This window comes from Physeter macrocephalus, chromosome 5 (genome assembly GCF_002837175.3).
Source record: "Physeter macrocephalus isolate SW-GA chromosome 5, ASM283717v5, whole genome shotgun sequence".
In the NCBI taxonomy this organism is placed as follows: domain Eukaryota; kingdom Metazoa; phylum Chordata; class Mammalia; order Artiodactyla; family Physeteridae; genus Physeter; species Physeter macrocephalus.
The window spans coordinates 75214575-75234276 of record NC_041218.1 but is presented as its reverse complement, the minus strand read 5'-3'; the positions used below and the strand labels follow the sequence as shown (position 1 = coordinate 75234276).

Sequence of the window (19702 nt, the reverse complement as noted above, 5' to 3'; positions counted from 1 at the left end):
TATCTATGGCCATGCCACTCCCTCACCTCGTCCCAGCCCACCCCTCCCTCTCCCTGTGTCCTCAAGTCCACTTTCCACGTCTGTGTCTTTATTCCTGTACTGCCCCTAGGTTCTTCAGAACCATTTTTTTTTTAGATTCCATACACATGTGTTAGCATATGGTATTTGTTTTTCTCTTTCTGACTTACTTCACTCTGTATGACACACTCTAGGTCCATCCACCTCACTACAAGTAACTAAATTTCGTTTCTTTTTATGGCAGAATAATATTCCATTGTATATGTGTGCCACATCTTCTTTATCCATTCAGCTGTCAATGGACACTTAGGTTGCTTCCATGTCCTGGCTATTGTAAATAGAGCTGCAATGAACATTGTGGTACATGACTATTTTTGAATTATGGTTTTCTCAGGGTATATGCCCAGTAGTGGGATTGTGGGGTCGTATGGTAGTTCTATTTGTAGTTTTTTAAGGAACCTCCATACTGTTCTCCATAGTGACTGTATCAATTTACATTTCCACCAACAATGCAAGCGGGTTCCCTTTTCTCCAAACCCTTTCCAGCATTTATTGTTTGTAGACTTTTTGATAATGGCCATTCTGACTCATTGTAGTTTTGACTTGCATTTCTCTAATGACTAGTAATGTTGAGCATCCTTTCATGTGTTTGTTGGCAATCTGTATATCTTCTTTGGAGAAATGTCTATTTAGGCTTTCGGCCCATTTTGGATTGGCTTGTTTTGTTCTTTTGATATTGAGCTGCATGAGCTGCTTGTATATTTAGGAGATTAATCCTTTTTCAGTTGATTCATTTGCAAATATTTTTTCCCATTCTGAGGGTTGTCTTTTGGTCTTGTTTATGGTTTCCTTTGCTGTGCAAAAGCTTTTAAGTTTCATTAGGCCCCATTTGTTTATTTTTGTTTTTATTTCCCTTTCTCTAGGAGGTGGGTCAAAAAGGATCTTGCTGTGATTTATGTCATAGAGTGTTCTGCCTGTGTTTTCCTCTAAGAGTTCTTACATTTAGGTCTTTAATCCATTTTGAGTTTATTTTTGTGTATGGTGTTAGGGAGTGTTCTAATTTCATTCTTTTACCTGTAGCTGTCCAGTTTTCCCAGCACCACTTATTGAAGAGGCTGTCTTTTCTCCATTGTATATTCTTGCCTCCTTTATCAAAGATAAGGTGACCATATGTGCGTGGGTTTATCTCTGGGCTTTCTATCCTGTTCCATTGATCTATATTTCTGTTTTTGTGGCAGTACCACACTGTCTTGATTACTGTAGCTTTGCAGTATAGTCTGATGTAAGGGAGCCTGATTCCTCGAGCTCCGTTTTTCTTTCTCAGGATTGCTTTGGCTATTCGGCTATTCGGGGTCTTTTGTGTTTCCATACAAATTGTGAAATTTTTTGTTCTAGTTCTGTGAAAAATGCCAGTGGTAGTTTGATAGGGATTGCATTGAATCTGTAGATTGCTTTGGGTAGTATAGTCATTTTCACAATGTTGATTCTTTGAATCCAAGAACATGGTATATCTCTCCATCTGTTTGTATCATTTCTAATTTCTTTCATTAGTGTCTTATAGTTTTCTGCATACAGGCCTTTTGTCTCCTTAAGTAGGTTTAATCCTAAGTATTTTATTTCTTTGTTGCAATGGTAAATAGGAGTATTTCCTTAAATTCTTTCAGATTTTTCATCATTAGTGGATAAGAATGCAAGAGATTTCTGTGCATTAATTTTGTATCCTGCTACTTTACCAAATTCATTGTTTAGCTCTAGTGGTTTTCTGGTAGCATCTTTAGGATTGTTTAGGATTCTCTATGTATAGTATCATGTCATCTGCAAACAGTGACAGTTTTACTTCTTCTTTTCCAATTTGGATTCCTTTTATTTCGTTTTCTTCTCTGCTTGCTGTGGCTAAAACTTCCAAAACTATGTTGAATAATAGTGGTGAGAGTGGACAACCTTGTCTTGTTCCTGATCTTAGAGGAAATGGTTTCAGTTTTTCACCATTGAGAATGATGTTGGCTGCAGGTTTGTCATATATGGCCTTTATTATGTTGAGGTAAATTCCCTCTATGCCTACTAAGTGGAGGGTTTTTATCATAAATCGGTGTTGAATTTTGTCGAAAGATTTTTCTGCATCTATTGAGAAGATCATATGGTTTTTCTCCTTCAATTTCTTCATATGGTTTATCACAGTGATTGATTTGCATATATTGAAGAATCCTTGCATTCCTGGGATAAACCCTACTTGATCAGGGTGTATGATCCTTTTAAAGTGCTGTTGGATTCTGTTTGCTAATATTTTGTTGAGGATTTTTTCATCTATGTTCATCAGTGATATTCACCTGTACTTTTCTTTTTTTGTGACATCTTTGTCTGGTTTTGGTATCAGGGTGACGGTGACCTCGTAGAATGAGTTTGGGAGTGTTCCTCCCTCTGCTATATTTTGGAAGAGTTTGAGAAGGATAGCTGTTAGCTCTCTCTAAATGTTTGATGGAATTCGCCTGTGAAGCCATCTGGTCCTGGGCTTTTGTTTGTTGGAAGATTTTTAATCACAGTCTCGATTTCAGTGCTTGTGATTGGTCTGTTTATATTTTCTATTTCTTCCTGGTTCAGTCTTGGAAGATTTTGCTTTTCTAAGAATTTGTCCATTTGTTCCAGGTTGTCCATTTTATTGGTATAGAGTTGCTTGTAGTAATCTCTCATGATCCTTTGTATTTCTGCAGTGTCAGTTGTTACTTCTCCTTTTTCCTTTCTAATTCTATTGATTTGAGTCTTCTCCCTTTTTTTTCTTGATGAGTCTGGCTAATGGTTTATCAATTTTGTTTATCTTCTCAAAGAACCAGCTATTATTTCTATTGATCTTTGCTATCATGTCCTTCATATCTTTCTCATTTATTTCTGATCTGATCTTTATGATTTCTTTCCTTCTGCTTACGTTGGGGTTTTTTTTGTTCTTCTTCTTCTTTCTCTAATTGCTTTAGGTGTAAGATTATGTTTTTTATTTGAAATGTTTCTTGTTTCTTGAGGTAGGATTGTATTGCTATAAACTTCCCGTCTTAGAACTGCTTTTGCTGCATCCAAAGGTTTTGGGTCGTTGTGTTTTCATTGTCATTTGTTTCTAGGTATTTTTTGATTTCCTCTTTGATTTCTTCAGTGATCTCTTGGTTATTTAGTAGTGTATTGTTTAGCCTCCATGTGTTTGTATTTTTTACAGATTTTTTCCTGCAATTTATATCTAGTCTCATAGCATTGTGGTTTCAAAAGATACTTGATAGAATTTCCATTTTCTTAAATTTGCCAAGGCTTGATTTGTGACCCAAGATATGATCTAACCGTCTTAGAACTGCTTTTGCTGCATCCAAAGGTTTTGGGTCGTTGTGTTTTCATTGTCATTTGTTTCTAGGTATTTTTTGATTTCCTCTTTGATTTCTTCAGTGATCTCTTGGTTATTTAGTAGTGTATTGTTTAGCCTCCATGTGTTTGTATTTTTTACAGATTTTTTCCTGCAATTTATATCTAGTCTCATAGCATTGTGGTTTCAAAAGATACTTGATAGAATTTCCATTTTCTTAAATTTGCCAAGGCTTGATTTGTGACCCAAGATATGATCTATCCTGGAGAATGTTCCATGAACACTTGAGAAGAAAGTGTATCCTGTTGTTTTTGGGTGGAATGTCCTATAAATATCAATTAACTCCATCTTGTTTAATGTATCATTTAATGCTTGTGTTTCTTTATTTATTTTCATTTTGAATGATCTGTCCATTGGTGAAAGTGGAGTGTTAAAGTCCTCTACTATGATTGTGTTACTGTCGATTTCCCCTTTGATGGCTGTTAGCCTTAGCCTTATGTTTTGAGGTGCTCCTATGTTGGGTGCATAAATATTTTCAATTGTTATATCTTCTTCTTGGATTGATCAAGATTGATCATTATGTACTGTCCTTCCTTGATCAATCATCAATTGATCAATTGATCATTATGTACTGTCCTTCCTTGTCTCTTGTAGTAGTCTTTATTTTAAAGTCTATTTTGTCTGATATGAGAATTGCTACTCCATCTTTCTTTTGATTTCCATTTTCATGGAATATCTTTTTCCATCCCCTCACTTTCAGTCTGTATGTGTCCCTAGGTCTGAAGTGGGTCTCTTGTAGACCTTTAGCATTTGTTGTAAAGCTGGTTTGGTGGTTTCTCTTAGCTTTTGCTTGTCTGCAAAGTTTTTAATTTCTCTGTCGAATCTGAATGAGATCCTTGCTGGTTAGAATAATCTTGGTTATAGGTTTTTCCCTTTCATCACTTTAAATATGTCCTGCCACTCCCTTTTGGCTTGCAGAGTTTCTGCTGAATGGTCAGCTGTTAACCTTATGGGGATTCCCTTGTATGTTATTTGTTGTTTTTCCCTGCTGCTTTTAATATTTTTACCTTGTATTTAATTTTTGAAAGTTTGATTAATATGTGTCTTGGCGTGTTTTTCCTTGGATTTATCCTGTATGGGACTCTCTGTGCTTCCTAGGCTTGATTGACTATTCCCTTTCCCATATTAGGGAAGTTTTCAACTATAATTTCTTCAAATATTTTCTCAGTCCCTTTGTTTTTCTCTTCTTCTTCTGGGGCCCCTGTAATTTGAATGTTGGTGCGTTTAATGTTGTCCCAGAGGTCTCTGAGACTGTCCTGAATTCTTTTCATTCTTTTTTCTTTATTCTGCTCTGTGGTAGTTATTTCCACTATTTTGTCTTCCAGGTCATTTATCTGTTCTTCTGCCTCAGTTTTTCTGCTATTGATTCCTTCTAGAGAATTTTTAATTTCATTTATTGTGTTGTTTATCCTTGTTTGTTTGCTCTTTAGTTCTTCTAGGTCCTTCTTAAACGTTTCTTGTATTTTCTCCATTCTATTTCCAAGATCTTGGATCATCTCTACTATCATTACTCTGAATTCTTTTTCAGGTAGACTGCCTATTTCCTCTTCATTTGTTTGGTCTGGTGGGTTTTTACCTTACTCCTTCATATGCTGTGTATTTCTCTGTCTTATTTTGCTTAACTTACTGTGTTTTGGGTCTCCTTTTCGCAGCCTGCAGGTTCATAGTTCCTGTTGTTTTTGGTGTCTGCCCCCAGTGGGTAAGGTTGGTTCAGTGGGTTGTGTAGGCTTCCTGGTGGAGGGGAGTAGCACCTATGTTCTGGCGGATGAGGCTGGATCTTGTCTTTTTGGCAGGACTGCGTCCGGTGGTGTGTTTTGGGGTGTTTGTGAATTTATTATGATTTTAGGCAGCCTCTCTGCTGATGGGTAGGTTTGTGTTCCTGCCTTGCTAGTTGTTTGCCATGGGGTGTCCAGCACTGGAGCTTTCTGATCGTTGAGTGGAGCTGGGTCTTAGCTTGAGATGGAGATCTCTGGGAGCGCTCTTGCTGATTGATATTACGTGAGGCCGGGAGGTCTCTGGTAGACCAATGTCCTGAATTCAGCTCTCCCACCTCAGAGGCTCAGGCCTTACAGCCGGCCGGAGCCCCAAGACCCTGGCAGCCACACGGCTGGAGAAGATGGGCTATGAGTTGGGTGTCAGCCACTGCCCTGTTGTAGCTCTCTCTCAGCTGTCTCCAAAAGTCACCCAGATACATTGGATTATTCCACCATTCCTCAGAACTTGCACATGCCAGTCTGGGATTTATAGATGACCTCCTGATACTCTTAATTGAAATACCTTGCATTCAGGGTGGTAAGCGATACGCTAATAGTGTTGGTTCTCTTCAGTTCAGAGTCTGGGACAGTCTGAGCCTTCATGTGACCAAGTCAGGAGCAGCTGGCCAATGGTCCCAGGGTGATAGCATGTCAGATTCCAAGAAGGCTTTCTGCAGCACCTGAGCAGTAGTCCCATGCAGCCGTTCCGCTCAGCTGCAGTACTCTGACCGAGGAACTCAGTGGGACCCTCACACGAGGATTTCTGCCGGCCCTTGAGCCTGACTTGCCAACCCAGGCAAGGAGCTGAGGAGAGCATCCCCTGACCCGTCTCACCAAAGGAATGGACACCTGGGCTATGTTAGTTAATACAGTATTAAATTTAGATTGTATGAAGTATAATAACTCCAGAATCCTTACCTGGGGTTCTAAGAAGTATTCTAATTTTAACTATAGATGCAAACATTTTAATTTTTATATTTTGGGAGTTAACATACCTTATACCAGTGAAACTGTTTTCCTTGAACTGCAAATATGACATTAATGTTGTTGTCTATTAACTTTTCTGAAAGTTGGCCTAGTGAGGGATGTTCCTGTAACAGAAAATGAAATAAAGAAGGGAGTGAAATTTAGTAGTTCAATTCCACACACTTCCAAACATCTGTTATGAGGAAAACTGTATGATTAACATTAACATAAAAATGTATTGTGTTGGGAAGGATTATCATTTTACTAGAGGCATTTAAATTCTTTTAAAAAATAAGGTCAACGTCAACATTATTAGGGATATTTTAAAGACAAAGGCTCCATAAAAACCTCAGAAACTCAGTAAAATGAAGAGGGTTGCATTCAACATAATACAAAGAGTGTTTAGCACTTCTTTAGGTTAACATTGGACTCCAAGTAATATAATTGAAAGATTATTTAATATTCAGAAACAGAGACATATTAGTGACAATCACATTCTGAGGTGAAATTCAGTAACAAGTTTAAAAATGCAAATATATGCATGTATACATATACATATTTACATACATATAAAAATTTGATTTATAGCATGGTATAAAAGAAAGTTTGTTTAAAAGAAGAAAACCCTGTATTCAAATCCCGGATTGTCAGTTTATGATAAAAATTGTATTTCAGGTCTATCCTCTATAACACGTGAATGGTATCTGCCTTCCATGATTTCTGGCAAAAGTAGAAAGATAACAATAGTATGTGATTTATTTAGAGCAGTTTCTTGCATATACTCAACACTAATAGCAATTATTATAATTTTTATTTCCAACAGCTTATACAAGGTGTAGGTTACAGATCTTTCAACTTATTATCATTATACTTAACTTTTTTGTCATTTATATATACATATATTTAAATTACAAACCTGTCTTACCCTGATATGTAAAACGTATGTAGCTCTAACTGTGACATTCTTTGCAGTAGTGAGAAAGAAAGCAGGTGATGAGTAGAAAGGGAATAAAATTTAGTAAATATGAGAAATCTGACAACTATGGAATTTGCTATATAAAGTTATGTAGTAAGACATAGTACTTGATATTTTTGTTTCTATAAATGCTCTTTTAGGTGTTAAAGCAATCTCAAATAACAACTCTAGATACCTTTAGAGAAATGATGTCAAACTTCACCTGCAGTGGTGCCCACCCGTTGTTGGTGCCTAGTAGTGTAAGCCAAGGATCATGTGACTGAGCCTAATTAGTATCATCTGATTCAAGTTCAAATTACTCTGTAGTTTTCGTTTCCCCTTTCACCCTCCAATGCTAACTGTGCTTTTGTTAAGGGAAAATTTTGTTTAAACCATCTTGGTTAATATTTCTGGATTTTGGCAACTATATGAACTTAGAAAGAGCTAATTTTACTAGTTTCACTTATAGCCTAAGTTCTTTGACCCACTTCTTAAACTTACATATATAAGTTTAATAAGATATAAGACACACCCTTGTGCTTAAAACTATCATCACTAACATGAGTAACTGGTGTGATTTGAATATCTGTGTCCCACTTTCCAGATTCATACATTGAAATCCTAACCTCCAAGGTGATGTAATATTAGGAGGTGGGCCTTTGGGATGTGATTAGGTCTTGAAGGTAGAGCCCTCTTGAATGGGATTAGTGCCCTTATAAAAGAGAGCCAGTGGAGAAAGTTCCCTTGTGCCTTCTGCCATGTGAGGTTATAACCAGGAGGTGTTGTTTTTGAACGAAAAAGTAGGTTCTCACCAGACCCTGAGTCCTCTAGTGCCTTGATCTTGGACTTACCAACCTCAAAAACTGTGAGGAATAAATTTCTGTTGTTTATAAGCCACCTAATTTATGATGTTTTGATATAGGAGCCCGAATGGACTAAGATAATGATCATAACAAATATCCTTTTATTTCTATATAATCTATAATTGCTTTGTAGAAACAAATAAAATTTTCTTGAACTACAGTTAAATGTGATATGACTCCAATTTACGAAGGCGTATAAAAAGTATTACCACATGGATTTGCATAAGAAAACTTCTACCCACAGCAATTCTTAAGAATATCATTTTAAAGTAATAGAAGAACAATCCCCAAAATATAAGTTCTATCAGATAAATTTTTATTCCTTGTTCCTAATAATATGCATACTCTTAAAATAGACTTATGACAGTTTGCATAATGCTAGTAAATTAAAGAGAACAACAACAAAAAAGAGAACAAGTAAAAGAAGGTAAGTCTAGCTGTATTGGGAATATTTTTTTAATGGCAACAACTACTTTTGAAATATTTTTGCTTTGACAAAAAATAATCACAGTTTGCCAAGCATTCCTCCTTCTTAATTTTTAAAACCATTCATATTTTCAGGAAAATTTAATCCATATGTTTTTAACCAGCTTATACTTAACTCACATAAAATCAACATTAAAGAACAGTCCAAAATGTAAGCAGCTTTTGGAAGCTTCTTAATCTCTTTCCCCTTTTCAAAAATAGGAAGTCACATTGACCAAAAGTACACAAAATTTAAATCTAGAAAATTCTCATTTGCTCCGAAGATCATTAAGAAGGTCAGTTGGATTTTTAAGCTTAAAAGAACACATTTTTTAACCCTAGAAAGAAATGTTTTAAAAGAAAATTCCAAGTACCTCAAGGCAGATTGTGAAAACTACAAATGTTTAATAGATGTTTAAACAAACCATTGTTGATGGGAGAATTGTGGATTAATGGCCATTTTTGAAGCCCCTTCCCCTTTCCTCCATGAAGCATAGTATCTTTTAAGTATTTTATCTTTTATGTTCTTGTATTTCACTAGCAGGAACACTCCCTCTTGGCCAGCTGTCCTGTGCTGGTGACGTCACTGCTCCTCAGCTTTAACTCCCCCTCTGTCTAACCCATTACATATTGTTTCTATGAACTCTGAAAATAATTAATGGAGATAACAAGCATTTCTGGGGCAGATGGGAGAAGGGAAAGCAATGTGCCAAAGCAGCTGCTAAGTAATTAAGGGCAAAAGGATTCCGTTCACATTTTTCTTCTTCACCAACACCTTCACTGTGATTTGTGGGAAATAACTTATAAATGTCAGAAGGGAAGAAGAGGTTGGAAAGATTCAATGGAGACAGTTTCGGTTAAAGAGATAATAACTATGTAGAGATGTATGAATTTTAATGATGTGCCTGTGTAGTGACAAGAAAATAAGTGTTGAAGATTCTCCATAAAAGTGAGTTTCATTATAAAAAGTTCTTATAAGATAATATAGAATTTGAAGCATTGAATATCATAATAAGATACAAAAAAAAACCAATGTCTTGGTTAAATAAAATTATTCAGTTATCTGGATTACTTTTTATAGTTCACTTTTTAGAGGACAGAGACAGCATGAAAACAATGTGATAGCACAGATTTATTTAGAGAGGAAGACTTTAAATTATGTGTTGTCAGTCCCCATCTCTCCCAATGGCCTATTTTTTTATCTATATGGCTGCATAGTCATAATCGCATAGACCCATGTTTCTCATTAGTGGCACTATGGACAGTTTGTGTTGTGGGTGTGAGGCTGTCCTGTGCATTGTAGGGTACTTGGCTACATCCCTGGCCTCTACCTATTAGAGGCCAATATCTCCCTCCTCCCCCAGTTGTAACAACCAAAATGTCTCTGGACATTGAAATGTTCTCTGGAGGGCAAAATCATTCTGGTTGAGAGCCATACCAAGAGCAGGGGCTTGGAAGCAGACCACCTGGGGCTTCAACTCCTGGCTTTGCAATTACTAGCCATGTAACACTGGGCATCTGTCTTAACCTTCTGTGATACAGTTTCTATATATGTAAAACGTATAAATACTAGTATCTATCTCTCAGGGTTATGGTGGGAATTAAATGGGTTAACATGCGTAAAGACTTTCATTTACCATTTTCTAATTATTAAGCCCATATTAATGGTAAGTAGAGGCTCATGTCCTGATGTCACACTGCTTGTCATTTACCTAGGCACTATTATGCAGGGCTGTGTGACCACAGACAAGTTCCTGATCCTTCTAGTGCTTCCATTTGCTCATTTATAAAATGGAGGTAATAGCAATATCTACACTTCACTGGGAGGCTTGGTGGTGCTCCCTAAGTGTAAAGGGACAAATACCACAGGGCTGCTTAATAAAAGACAGCTTTCAATAAAAGACCGCTTAATAAAAGACATTTGGAGGCCATTATTAAAGGCTAAATGCTGGGCTCTTGGATATGCTTTAACTTGCCTCATTTATTTACCTTTTGCACCTGGCTCCTGAAGTGTTTGAATTTGTGGCTCTTGCCAAACATGGTATCAGTTGCATTCTTGATATCCTTGTTACTGAATGAGGGGCATGGAATAACCATTTTTGTAAGCTTTTCAAAGAAAATGGTAGTAAGTTTTCTGCTTAAATATGACTTAACCAAACATATAATTTATTTGGAACATTCTATTTCATAAGTATTTTCATCAATTTTTGTTTTTATTGAGTCACTTTGGAAAATCAATATTTTTTCTCATTTTCAGGGGCACTATAAAAGCAACATGAAACTACTCTGAGCCTAGCTCAGGTGATTCTGTGTGCAACTTTTGCTTTCAACTTTAAAGAAGAAAAAATAAATATTGTTTGCAGAAATAATTTCCTGGGTAATTTTCTGCAAGCATGAGAAGCATTAAAATTAGGTCTATTCTAAAGTTCTTATTAAAGTCATTAGTGTTCACATGCCCCTCCCCCATCCCTCTCCCCACTGGTAACCACTAGCTTGTTCTCTGTATCTGTGAGTCTGTTTCTGTTTTGTTATATCCGTTCATTTGTTTTATTTTTTAGATTCCACATATAAGTGAAAATATGCAGTATTTGTATTTCTCTGTCTGAGTCCTTTTACTAAGCATAATACCCTCCATATCCATCCATGTTGTTGCGTATGGCAAAATTTCAGTCTTAATTATGGCTGAGTAATATTCCATTGTATATATATACCACAAACTTCTTTATCTATTCAGTTGTTGATGGACACTTACATTGCTTCCATATCTTGGCTATTGTACATATTGCTCCTATGAACATTGGTGTACATAGATCTTTTTGAATTAATGTTTTCATTTTCTTCAGATATATATATATATACCCAGGATTTGTTTTATAATATATATATATATATACCCAGGAGTGGAATTGCTGGATCATATGTTAGTTCTATTTTTAATTTTTTGAATAGCCTCCATACTGTTTTCCAAGTTGGAGGGTTCCCTTTTCTTTACATTTCTCACTGACATTTATTGTTTTTGATGATGGTCATTCTGACTGGTGTGAGGTGATGTCTCATTGTGGTTTTGATTTGCATTTCCCTGATGATTAGTGTTGTTGAACATCTTTTCACATGCCTGTTAGTCATCTGTATGTCTTCTTTGGAAGAATGCCTATTCAGGTCTTCTGCCCATTTTTTAAATCAGGGTGTTTTTTGATATTGAGTTGTATTAGCTGTTGATATATTTTGGATATTGCCTGCTTATTGGACATATCATTTGCAAATATCTCCTCATGTTCAGTAGGTTGCATTTTCATTTTGTTGATGGTTTCCTTTGCTGTGTAAAAGCTTTTAAGTTTGATTAGGCCCCAATTGTTTATTTTTGCTTTTGTTTCCCTTGCCTGAAGAGACAGGTCCAAAAACATAGTGCTAAGATCTTTGTCAAAGACCATACTCCCTATGTTTTCTTCTAGGATTTTTGTGGTTTCTGGTCTTAAATTTAGGTCTTTAATCCATTTTGAGTTTATTTTTGTATATGGTGTGGAAAAAAATGTTCTAATTTTATTCCTTTGAATGTAGCTGTCCAGTTTTCCCAGCACCACTTGTTGAAGAGACTGTCTTTTCCCCACTGTATATTCTTGCCTCCTTTGTCATAGATTAATTGACCATATGTGCATGGGCTTATTTCTGGGCTCTCTATTCTGTTCAGCTGATCTGTATGTCTCTTATTGTGCCAATACCATACTGTTTTGATTATTGTAGCTTTGTAGTAGAGTCTGAAGTCAGGAAGCATGATACCTCCAGCTTTCTTCTTTTTTCTCAAGATTTCTTTGGCAATTTGGGGGTCTCCCATGATTACATATAAATTTTAGGATAATTTGTTCTAGTTCTGTGAAAAATGTTATTGGTAATTTGATAGGGATTGCATTAAATCTGTAGATTGCTTTGGGTAGAATGGCCATTTAAACAATATTAATTCTTCCAATCCAAGAGCATGGGATATCTTTCCATTTCTTTTTATCATTTTCAGTTTCCTTCATCAGTGCTTTATAGTTTTCAGAGTATAGGTCTTTTACCTCCTTGGTTAAGTTTATTCCTAGGTATTTTATTCTTTTTGATGTGCTTTTAAATGGAATTGTTTTCTTACCTTCTCTTCCTGAGAAAATATATAATACTAATACATTATCAGTGTATAGAAAATCAATAGATTTTTGTATATTAATCTTATATCCTGCAACTTTACTGAATTAATTTATTAGTGCTAATAGCTTTTTGATGAAGACTTTAGGGTTTTCTATATACAGTATCATGTCATCTGCATATAGTGATAGAATCATCTATATTCATCAGAGATATTGGCCAGTAATTTTCTTTTTTTTGTACTATCTTTCTCTGGTTTTGGTGTCAGGGTAATGGTGGCTTCATAGAATGAGTTTGAAAGTGTTTCCTCCTCTTCAGTTTCTTGAAATAGTGTAAGAAAGATAGGTATTAACTCTTCTTTATATGTTTGGTAGCATTCCCCTGTGAAGCCCTTTGGTCCTGGACTTTTGTTTGGGAGGTTTTGATTACTGATTCAATTTCAACACTAGTTATCAGTCGATTCAAATTATCTGTTTCTTCCTGATTCAGTCTTGGAATATTGTATGTTTCTAGGAATTTATCCATTTCTTCTAGGTTGTCCAATTTGTTGGCATTAACTGTTTATAGTATTCTCTTATGATTGTATTTCTGTGATAACAGCAGTAGCTTCTCCTCTTTCATTTCTTATCTTGTGTATTTGGGTACTCTCTTTATTTTTTCTGAATGAACCTGGTTAAAGACTTATCAATTTTGTTTATCTTTTCAAAAAATAAGTTCTTGGTTTCATTGATCTTTTCTATTGTTTTTTTGGGGGGGGTGTCTTTAATTTATTTATTTCTCCTTTGATCTTTATTATAGCCTTCTTTCTGCTGACTTTGGACTTTGCTCTTCTTTTTCTAGTTCCCTTAGTTGGTAAGTTAGGCTGTTTATTTGAGATTTTTCTTATTTCTTCAGTTAAGCCTGTATCACTATTAACTTCCCCCTTAGAACTGCTTTTGGTGCACCCTGTATATTTTTGAGTGTTGTGTTCTCATTTTCATTTGCCTTGTCTCAAGATATTTTCTGATTTCCTCATTGGTTTCTTCATTGACCACTGTTTTTTTAGTAGCATGTTGTTTAGTCTCCATGTGTTTAGTCTCCATGTGTTTGTTCTTTTCCCGTTTTTCTTTCTGTAAATGATCTATAGTTTCATGCCATTGTAGTCAGAAAAGATGCTTGCTATAATGTCTGTTTTCTTAAATTTGTTGAGACTTGTTTTGACAAGCATGTGATCTATCCTGGAGAATGCTCCATGTACACTTGAAAAGAATGTGCATTCTGCTGTTTTGGATGGAATGTCCTGTAGATATCTATTAAGTCCAACTGGCCTAATGATTCATTTAAGGCCATTGTTCCCTTATTGATTTTGTCTGGATGATCTCCCCATTGATGTCATTGGGATGTTAAAGTGCCCTACTATTATTGTATTACTGTCCATTTCTCCCTTTATTTCTGTTAATATTTTATATATGTATTCCTGTTTCGGACACATATATGTTAATGAGTGTAATCTCTTCTTGTATTGATCCCTTTATCATTATATAATATATAATTCCCTCTTTGTCTTTTGTTATGGACTTTGTTTTAAAGTCTATTTTGTCTGATAAGGGTCTGCTGCTTCAGCTTTCTTTTGTTTCCATTTGCATAGAATATCATTTTTCAACCCCTTACTTTCAGTCCGTGTATCTTTAGCTCTCAAGTGAGTGTCTTATAAACAGCATATAGATGGGTTATTTTTTATCCAATCAGCCACTCTGTGTCCTTTGATTGGAGCATTTAGTCCATTGACATTTAAAGTGATTATTGGTAGGTATGTGCTTATTGCCATTTTGTTACTTTTTTCTGGTTGTTTCTCTGTTTTGTCTTGTTTTAGTCTATCCCCTTGTGGTTTGATGATTTTCTTTAGTTGTATGTTTGTGTTCATGTCTTTTTAGTTTTAGTCTCTTTTTAGTTTAGTGTTATGCTTTAGCTCATCTCTTTTCTTTTTAGTTTTTGTATGCCTATTGCAGGTTTTTGATTTGTGGTTATCATGAAGTTCTTATATGTTGACCTTTAACTATATCTACTTGTTTTAAACTGATAGTCATTTAAGTTCAAGAACATTCTAAAAGAGCTACATTTTGCTATTCCCTCCACCTTTTGTGTTTTTGATATCATATTTTATATCTTCATATCAATACCTTAACTATTTATTGTAGTTTTAGTTGATTCTACAATTTTTGTCTTTTAACCTTTGTAGTAGCTTATTTAGGTAGTTGAACCCCTGTCTTTACTATATATCTGCCTTTACCAGTGGCATTTTCCCCTTCCTATAATTTATTTCTTTGTTACAGCCTTTTCTTTTTCACTTGAAGAACGCCCTTTAATGTTTCTTGTAAGTTTGGTTTAGTGTTGATTAACTCTGTTAGTTTTTGCTTGTCTGAGATCCTCTTCATCTCTCCTTCAATTCTGAATGATGACTTGCTGTATAGAGTATCCTAGGTTGTAGGGTTGTTTTTCCTTTCAACACTTTAAGTATATCATGTCACTCCCTTCTGGCCTGCAAAGTCTGCTGTAAAACCAGCTGATAGCCTTATGGGTGTTCCCTTGTATGTGACTCTTTATTTTTCTCTTGCTGAAGTTCTCTCTTTACTTTAACTAAAGTTGTAACAATAATTTTTTAAAACCCAGCTGCATATGGACTTAAAACTTTCTGGGTGCATTTAGCCTGAGTGATATTCCCTTTACTTTCCTTATGGTGCATGTTCATAAAACCCAAAGGTGCTAACACTCTAAACTGATCTTATCTCTTTAATTAATTTAAAAAGTTTTTTTATGCAGTGTTAAGCAGAGAAAAACAAAGTAAGAATCAGGAAATAAGGTGAAAATTTTTATTATATACTTTAGTTTTGACATGTTAGAATTTTAATGTTATTATTCTTATAATTATATATCAGTAATTTCCATGAGACTAAATAAGTAAAGGAATTCTGAGGAGTTAAATGATAGGAGGGGTGGAGAATCACTGACCGTAATATGATGGGGCACAAATAAAATGCTCAGAGAAAGAAACACCATACCTGAGCTATTAAATATAATTAGAAGTGTGGTAGGATCTTGCCTATTTGCATCTCTCCATCAGGACTGAGAGTCACAGCAATATTTGAAAGTCCCATTAATAATGGTTCATTGCATGACCTGTGTGCCTCTTCCAAATATTTGCTCTTTGGGCCCCTTTCATTGTTACTGGAGACTCTAGTGTTATTCTTGGCCAAGGATGCGGTGAATGGTTGTGAGGAGGGCTTTGAATGAAGTTGGGAATCACCCTGGAGGAGCTGGATAGGGAGACAGGGTGAAATTCTAGGACCTCAGTATTAACCTGTCTTCTACACCATTAACAATTTTTATACTAACCTCTACCATTTTAGAAACAATTCCTTATTTTAAGCTGGCATTATTACTAGTAAATTATAAAACTACATTCCTACTCAAGCTTTTCATACTGGCAACTGGAGAAAAAGCAGTGGAAAAGGTAATTTATTTAATACTATAGTATTATTTGCCAATGGCCATATATAAAATGTAACAATGCTTAAACTGTTTAAAATTTTATCATGTTATGTAATTTAAGTAAGCCAGATTATCTGCTTTATTTCTTCTGTAAGTAAGACTGTAACTAGAAAGATAGAGCAGAAACTACAGCAAGAACTTCACTGCTCTATTTATTCTAGTTTTCCCTTGAGACACTGTGGCAAAGTGGTTAAGAATATAGATTTTAATAAAACATTGAACTGGATTGAGCCCTAGCTCTGCCACTTATTAACTTCTTAGCTGTCTGTCCTCAGTCAACATTCTTAATTTCTTCTCCCCTCAGTTTTTCTGTTTATGAAAGAAAGATAACTATGACTACCTTACCAAGTTGTTGTAAAGATAAATTTCATACTGTATACACTGTACTGTATGCAGTATACTGATACTGTATGTACATATGTGGTTTCAGTTAATAAAAACTGAAAACAGGGTAGATGTTATAATTCTGGAATTCACATTGACCCTCATGAAATAGCTAGGTGAATAAGCAGTAGAACTCTGAACCATGTAATTTAGACATGTAAAAGGGCTTTTATCATTTCCTTTTATAAATGAAAGAACCAGAGTCTTGGCCCAAGAAGCTCAGGTACTATTCAACATTACTGGTATTGGCTGCTAGAGATAAAGCCAAGAAGCAAAGTGTTTGATTGCTTGTCTAAATTATACCTTTTTAAATTCCTCTATAATGGCTGAATAGGAGAGAATGGAGGTCATTTTAAAATAAGCAGGTACATATGCTTATTAGGCTCAGGGTAGCTTTGGATGTAGGAGGTTTCAGAGCAGTAGTACACCTTATGTATATAAACACATAGTCAAGGGATCAATCAAAATGCTTCAACTTCTTTTGTTTTAGGGCAGTGTCCCTGGAAATGAAGGGAATGAACTTCTTAGGAAGAGGATCCCTTAAAACACAGACCTGGGATAAATGAGATAAAAATATTCTTCTAAGGTATTAATAAACACACTACTCCTCGGTTTATTCAGTACATATCAGTGACATGTGGAAGGTTCATTGTTTTAAGTAGGTAAAACAATTTTCAAGAAAGCAAATAAAGTTCATGATAGTTTGTCCAAATTCCTGATATCATAAGAGCCCAAACACTGTGTAAAATTCCATCAGAATTATAATTTGTTTCCATAAGGTTATATGGCATGGCATATGTCTAAAAGTATGAGAACATTTCTTTGCCTTAAGGAATCCTTCCTATATGAGCAACAGAACCCTCTAAAATACAATTATGGAGCGATGACTTCAGTGACTTGGCAAAACTTCAAAACGATAATGCAATGCAATTTGAGAATAATGTGATTATTATTTTCCCTTTTAAAAAAAAAGCTTCTACTTGTCTCACAATAGAATAGTTCCTCTTGTCTTCTCCTCCACTCCCAGTATATGAAATAGAACTCTATCTCAGATTAAAAGAGGTTGAATGGAAGGAAAGATAATGAATGACTAAATTAAAGTGGATGGGTCTACCAAAGTGAAATGTGGCTGAGTAGAAGAGAATTAGCAAAGAGAAAGACACTAAGGGAATAACTCCAAATCCTAAAATTTAAAATTCAAAGTCTAGTTATTTTAAAAAATCTTTAAATGTTGAGGCTGCTTTCAAGAATCTAAACCAACCAAGGGTTGAACTTGTTTTATGAGGTAATAACAGTTGCTCCTCTTGACTTTCAAAAAGTCTGGTAGGATGTTTCAGATTAACAAAATTTAAACTATTTAAATTTCACTCATGGGAACCACACACATTTCAGCATAATTTATATGCTTCTAATATTGCATTTCCCAAACTGTGCATGAGGTGCCTTAGAGCACTGCAGTACACTCACCAGGGTACCTCAAAATATCTTGAATTTTTAAGGGAAGCACAGTAATACGTGGCATCTGTCAGGTACCCATGAACTACTAGCTGGAGGTGGTTCACAACTTTACCGATACATTTGGCTCTGTTCTTTTATTTTTATTTATTTATTTATTTTTTTGTGGGATGCGGGGCTTCCTCTGTTGTGGCCTCTCCCGTTGCGGAGCACAGGCTCCGGACGCGCAGGCCCAGCGGCCATGGCCCACGGGCCCAGCCGCTCCGCGGCATGTGGGATCCTCCCAGACCGGGGCGCGAACCCGGTTCCGCTGCATCGGCAGGCGGACGCGCAACCACTGCGCCACCAGGGAAGCCCTGGCTCTGTTCTTTTAGATGATGCCATATCTTTGCAAACCTGGGCAACATGAAAATCAGTGTGGAACAGGAAGTGAGGATGGTTATATCTAGTCTGATTACAAGGCTTGGGAAGTTCCCATTGCAATCTACTTACTAAGAATGACAAACTATACATATATATATACACACACATATATTTTCTGATGTTCACGTGTATTATTTTTTTAACTGGCTACTAAGTTCTTAGGACACAAATAGTTATGTTATTTGGACCTAACTACTTAATAAACAGAACTGTCAGGCTGTTTGTTTGCTTGTTTTGCCTACGTGTACGACGGAAAAGATTACTAAGACACTAGATACCGCAATATCAGAAAGTTTGGAAGCTTTTGTTCTAACATTTGCATGCCTGTATGAGTAGGTGTCATGTCACAAGTAAATGATGCTTTATGCAGTTATTTTCTACATGCAGAATAGCTAATGCTGGGAAAGATGTTGTTCTAAGAGATTGTATTTAAATATATGATTCAGAGCCGAAACTAACCCTCAGGAAGCAATCCATATATGCACTGTTTAAACAAAAGAGCCCTTAAATATAGATTAACTTCAGAAGGAAGGAGTGAGGTATAAAATTGAAAGCTGGTTTTGTTTTACTCCTTTTTCCCCCTAGTCTCTACTTTGATTCTGTCTATTTAACTGCGAGGATTCCTCAAGCCAAATACATTCTTCTTAATCTCTAATATGTTTTTCAATACTAACCCTGTAGAAGTAGTTATAAGTAAACTAGTAAGGCAAACGTATATGTATATGCTCTTTTCCTTTTAAGGTCCTTCAGTTGAGTAAAAAGTAAGCTCTTCTATCACTCTTATTTTCATAAATTATACAGTGCTTTGTAGGACATTAGAGAGTCAGCTACTAGATATTATCAAAGTATTTCAGCCTTATATTTTATTGAGCAGAATTTATAGACTGCATTGTTCTGTAACTTGTCTTTCATGACTTATCCTGACTGCATCATGATCCTTTAGGTAATTGCTTGGTACAAGGACAGCTGAATTGCCAATTTAAACTTATACTGTAACCAGAAGAGTCATAACTACTAATAGGCTATTGCTGTATTACCATGCTCGTTGATCTGACGTAGACGTTGTTTTTCAGATGGCAGTTTCCGTCATTTGGCACCACTATGCCTGCCAATTTGCTGTCTAGGGCAAGATGAGATGTCTGATCTGTCATCACCAGCAGCAATCTTTTAGCTTCTTTTCGCCATCCAATGTGACTCTTAAAATAAACATGTAATTAGATTTGTACGATAACATAGATCTTTACTATGGTCTTCATTTCAAGTAAACATTAAATTTAAAACGTTAAGTCAGGCTAGAATGATGTGCATAAATTCAGTGTTGTTTCATAAATAGCATTAACTTTTATTTGTATATCCTCTTCCACAGCCGTTTGAC

The 19702-nt window shown here is 35.6% G+C and overlaps 1 protein-coding gene across 1 annotated transcript in view; it reads right to left on the bottom strand.

Moving 5' to 3' along the window:
* ITGB8 (integrin subunit beta 8) overlaps positions 1-19702 on the bottom strand; it is a 98288-nt gene that overhangs the window by 22679 nt on the left and 55907 nt on the right. The window contains exons 6-7 of the mRNA XM_024129089.3: positions 19365-19523; positions 6165-6260 (exon numbers count right to left, since the gene is read on the bottom strand). Coding sequence (XP_023984857.1) covers positions 6165-6260; positions 19365-19523 — 255 coding nt within the window. The remainder of the gene's footprint in view (positions 1-6164; positions 6261-19364; positions 19524-19702) is intronic.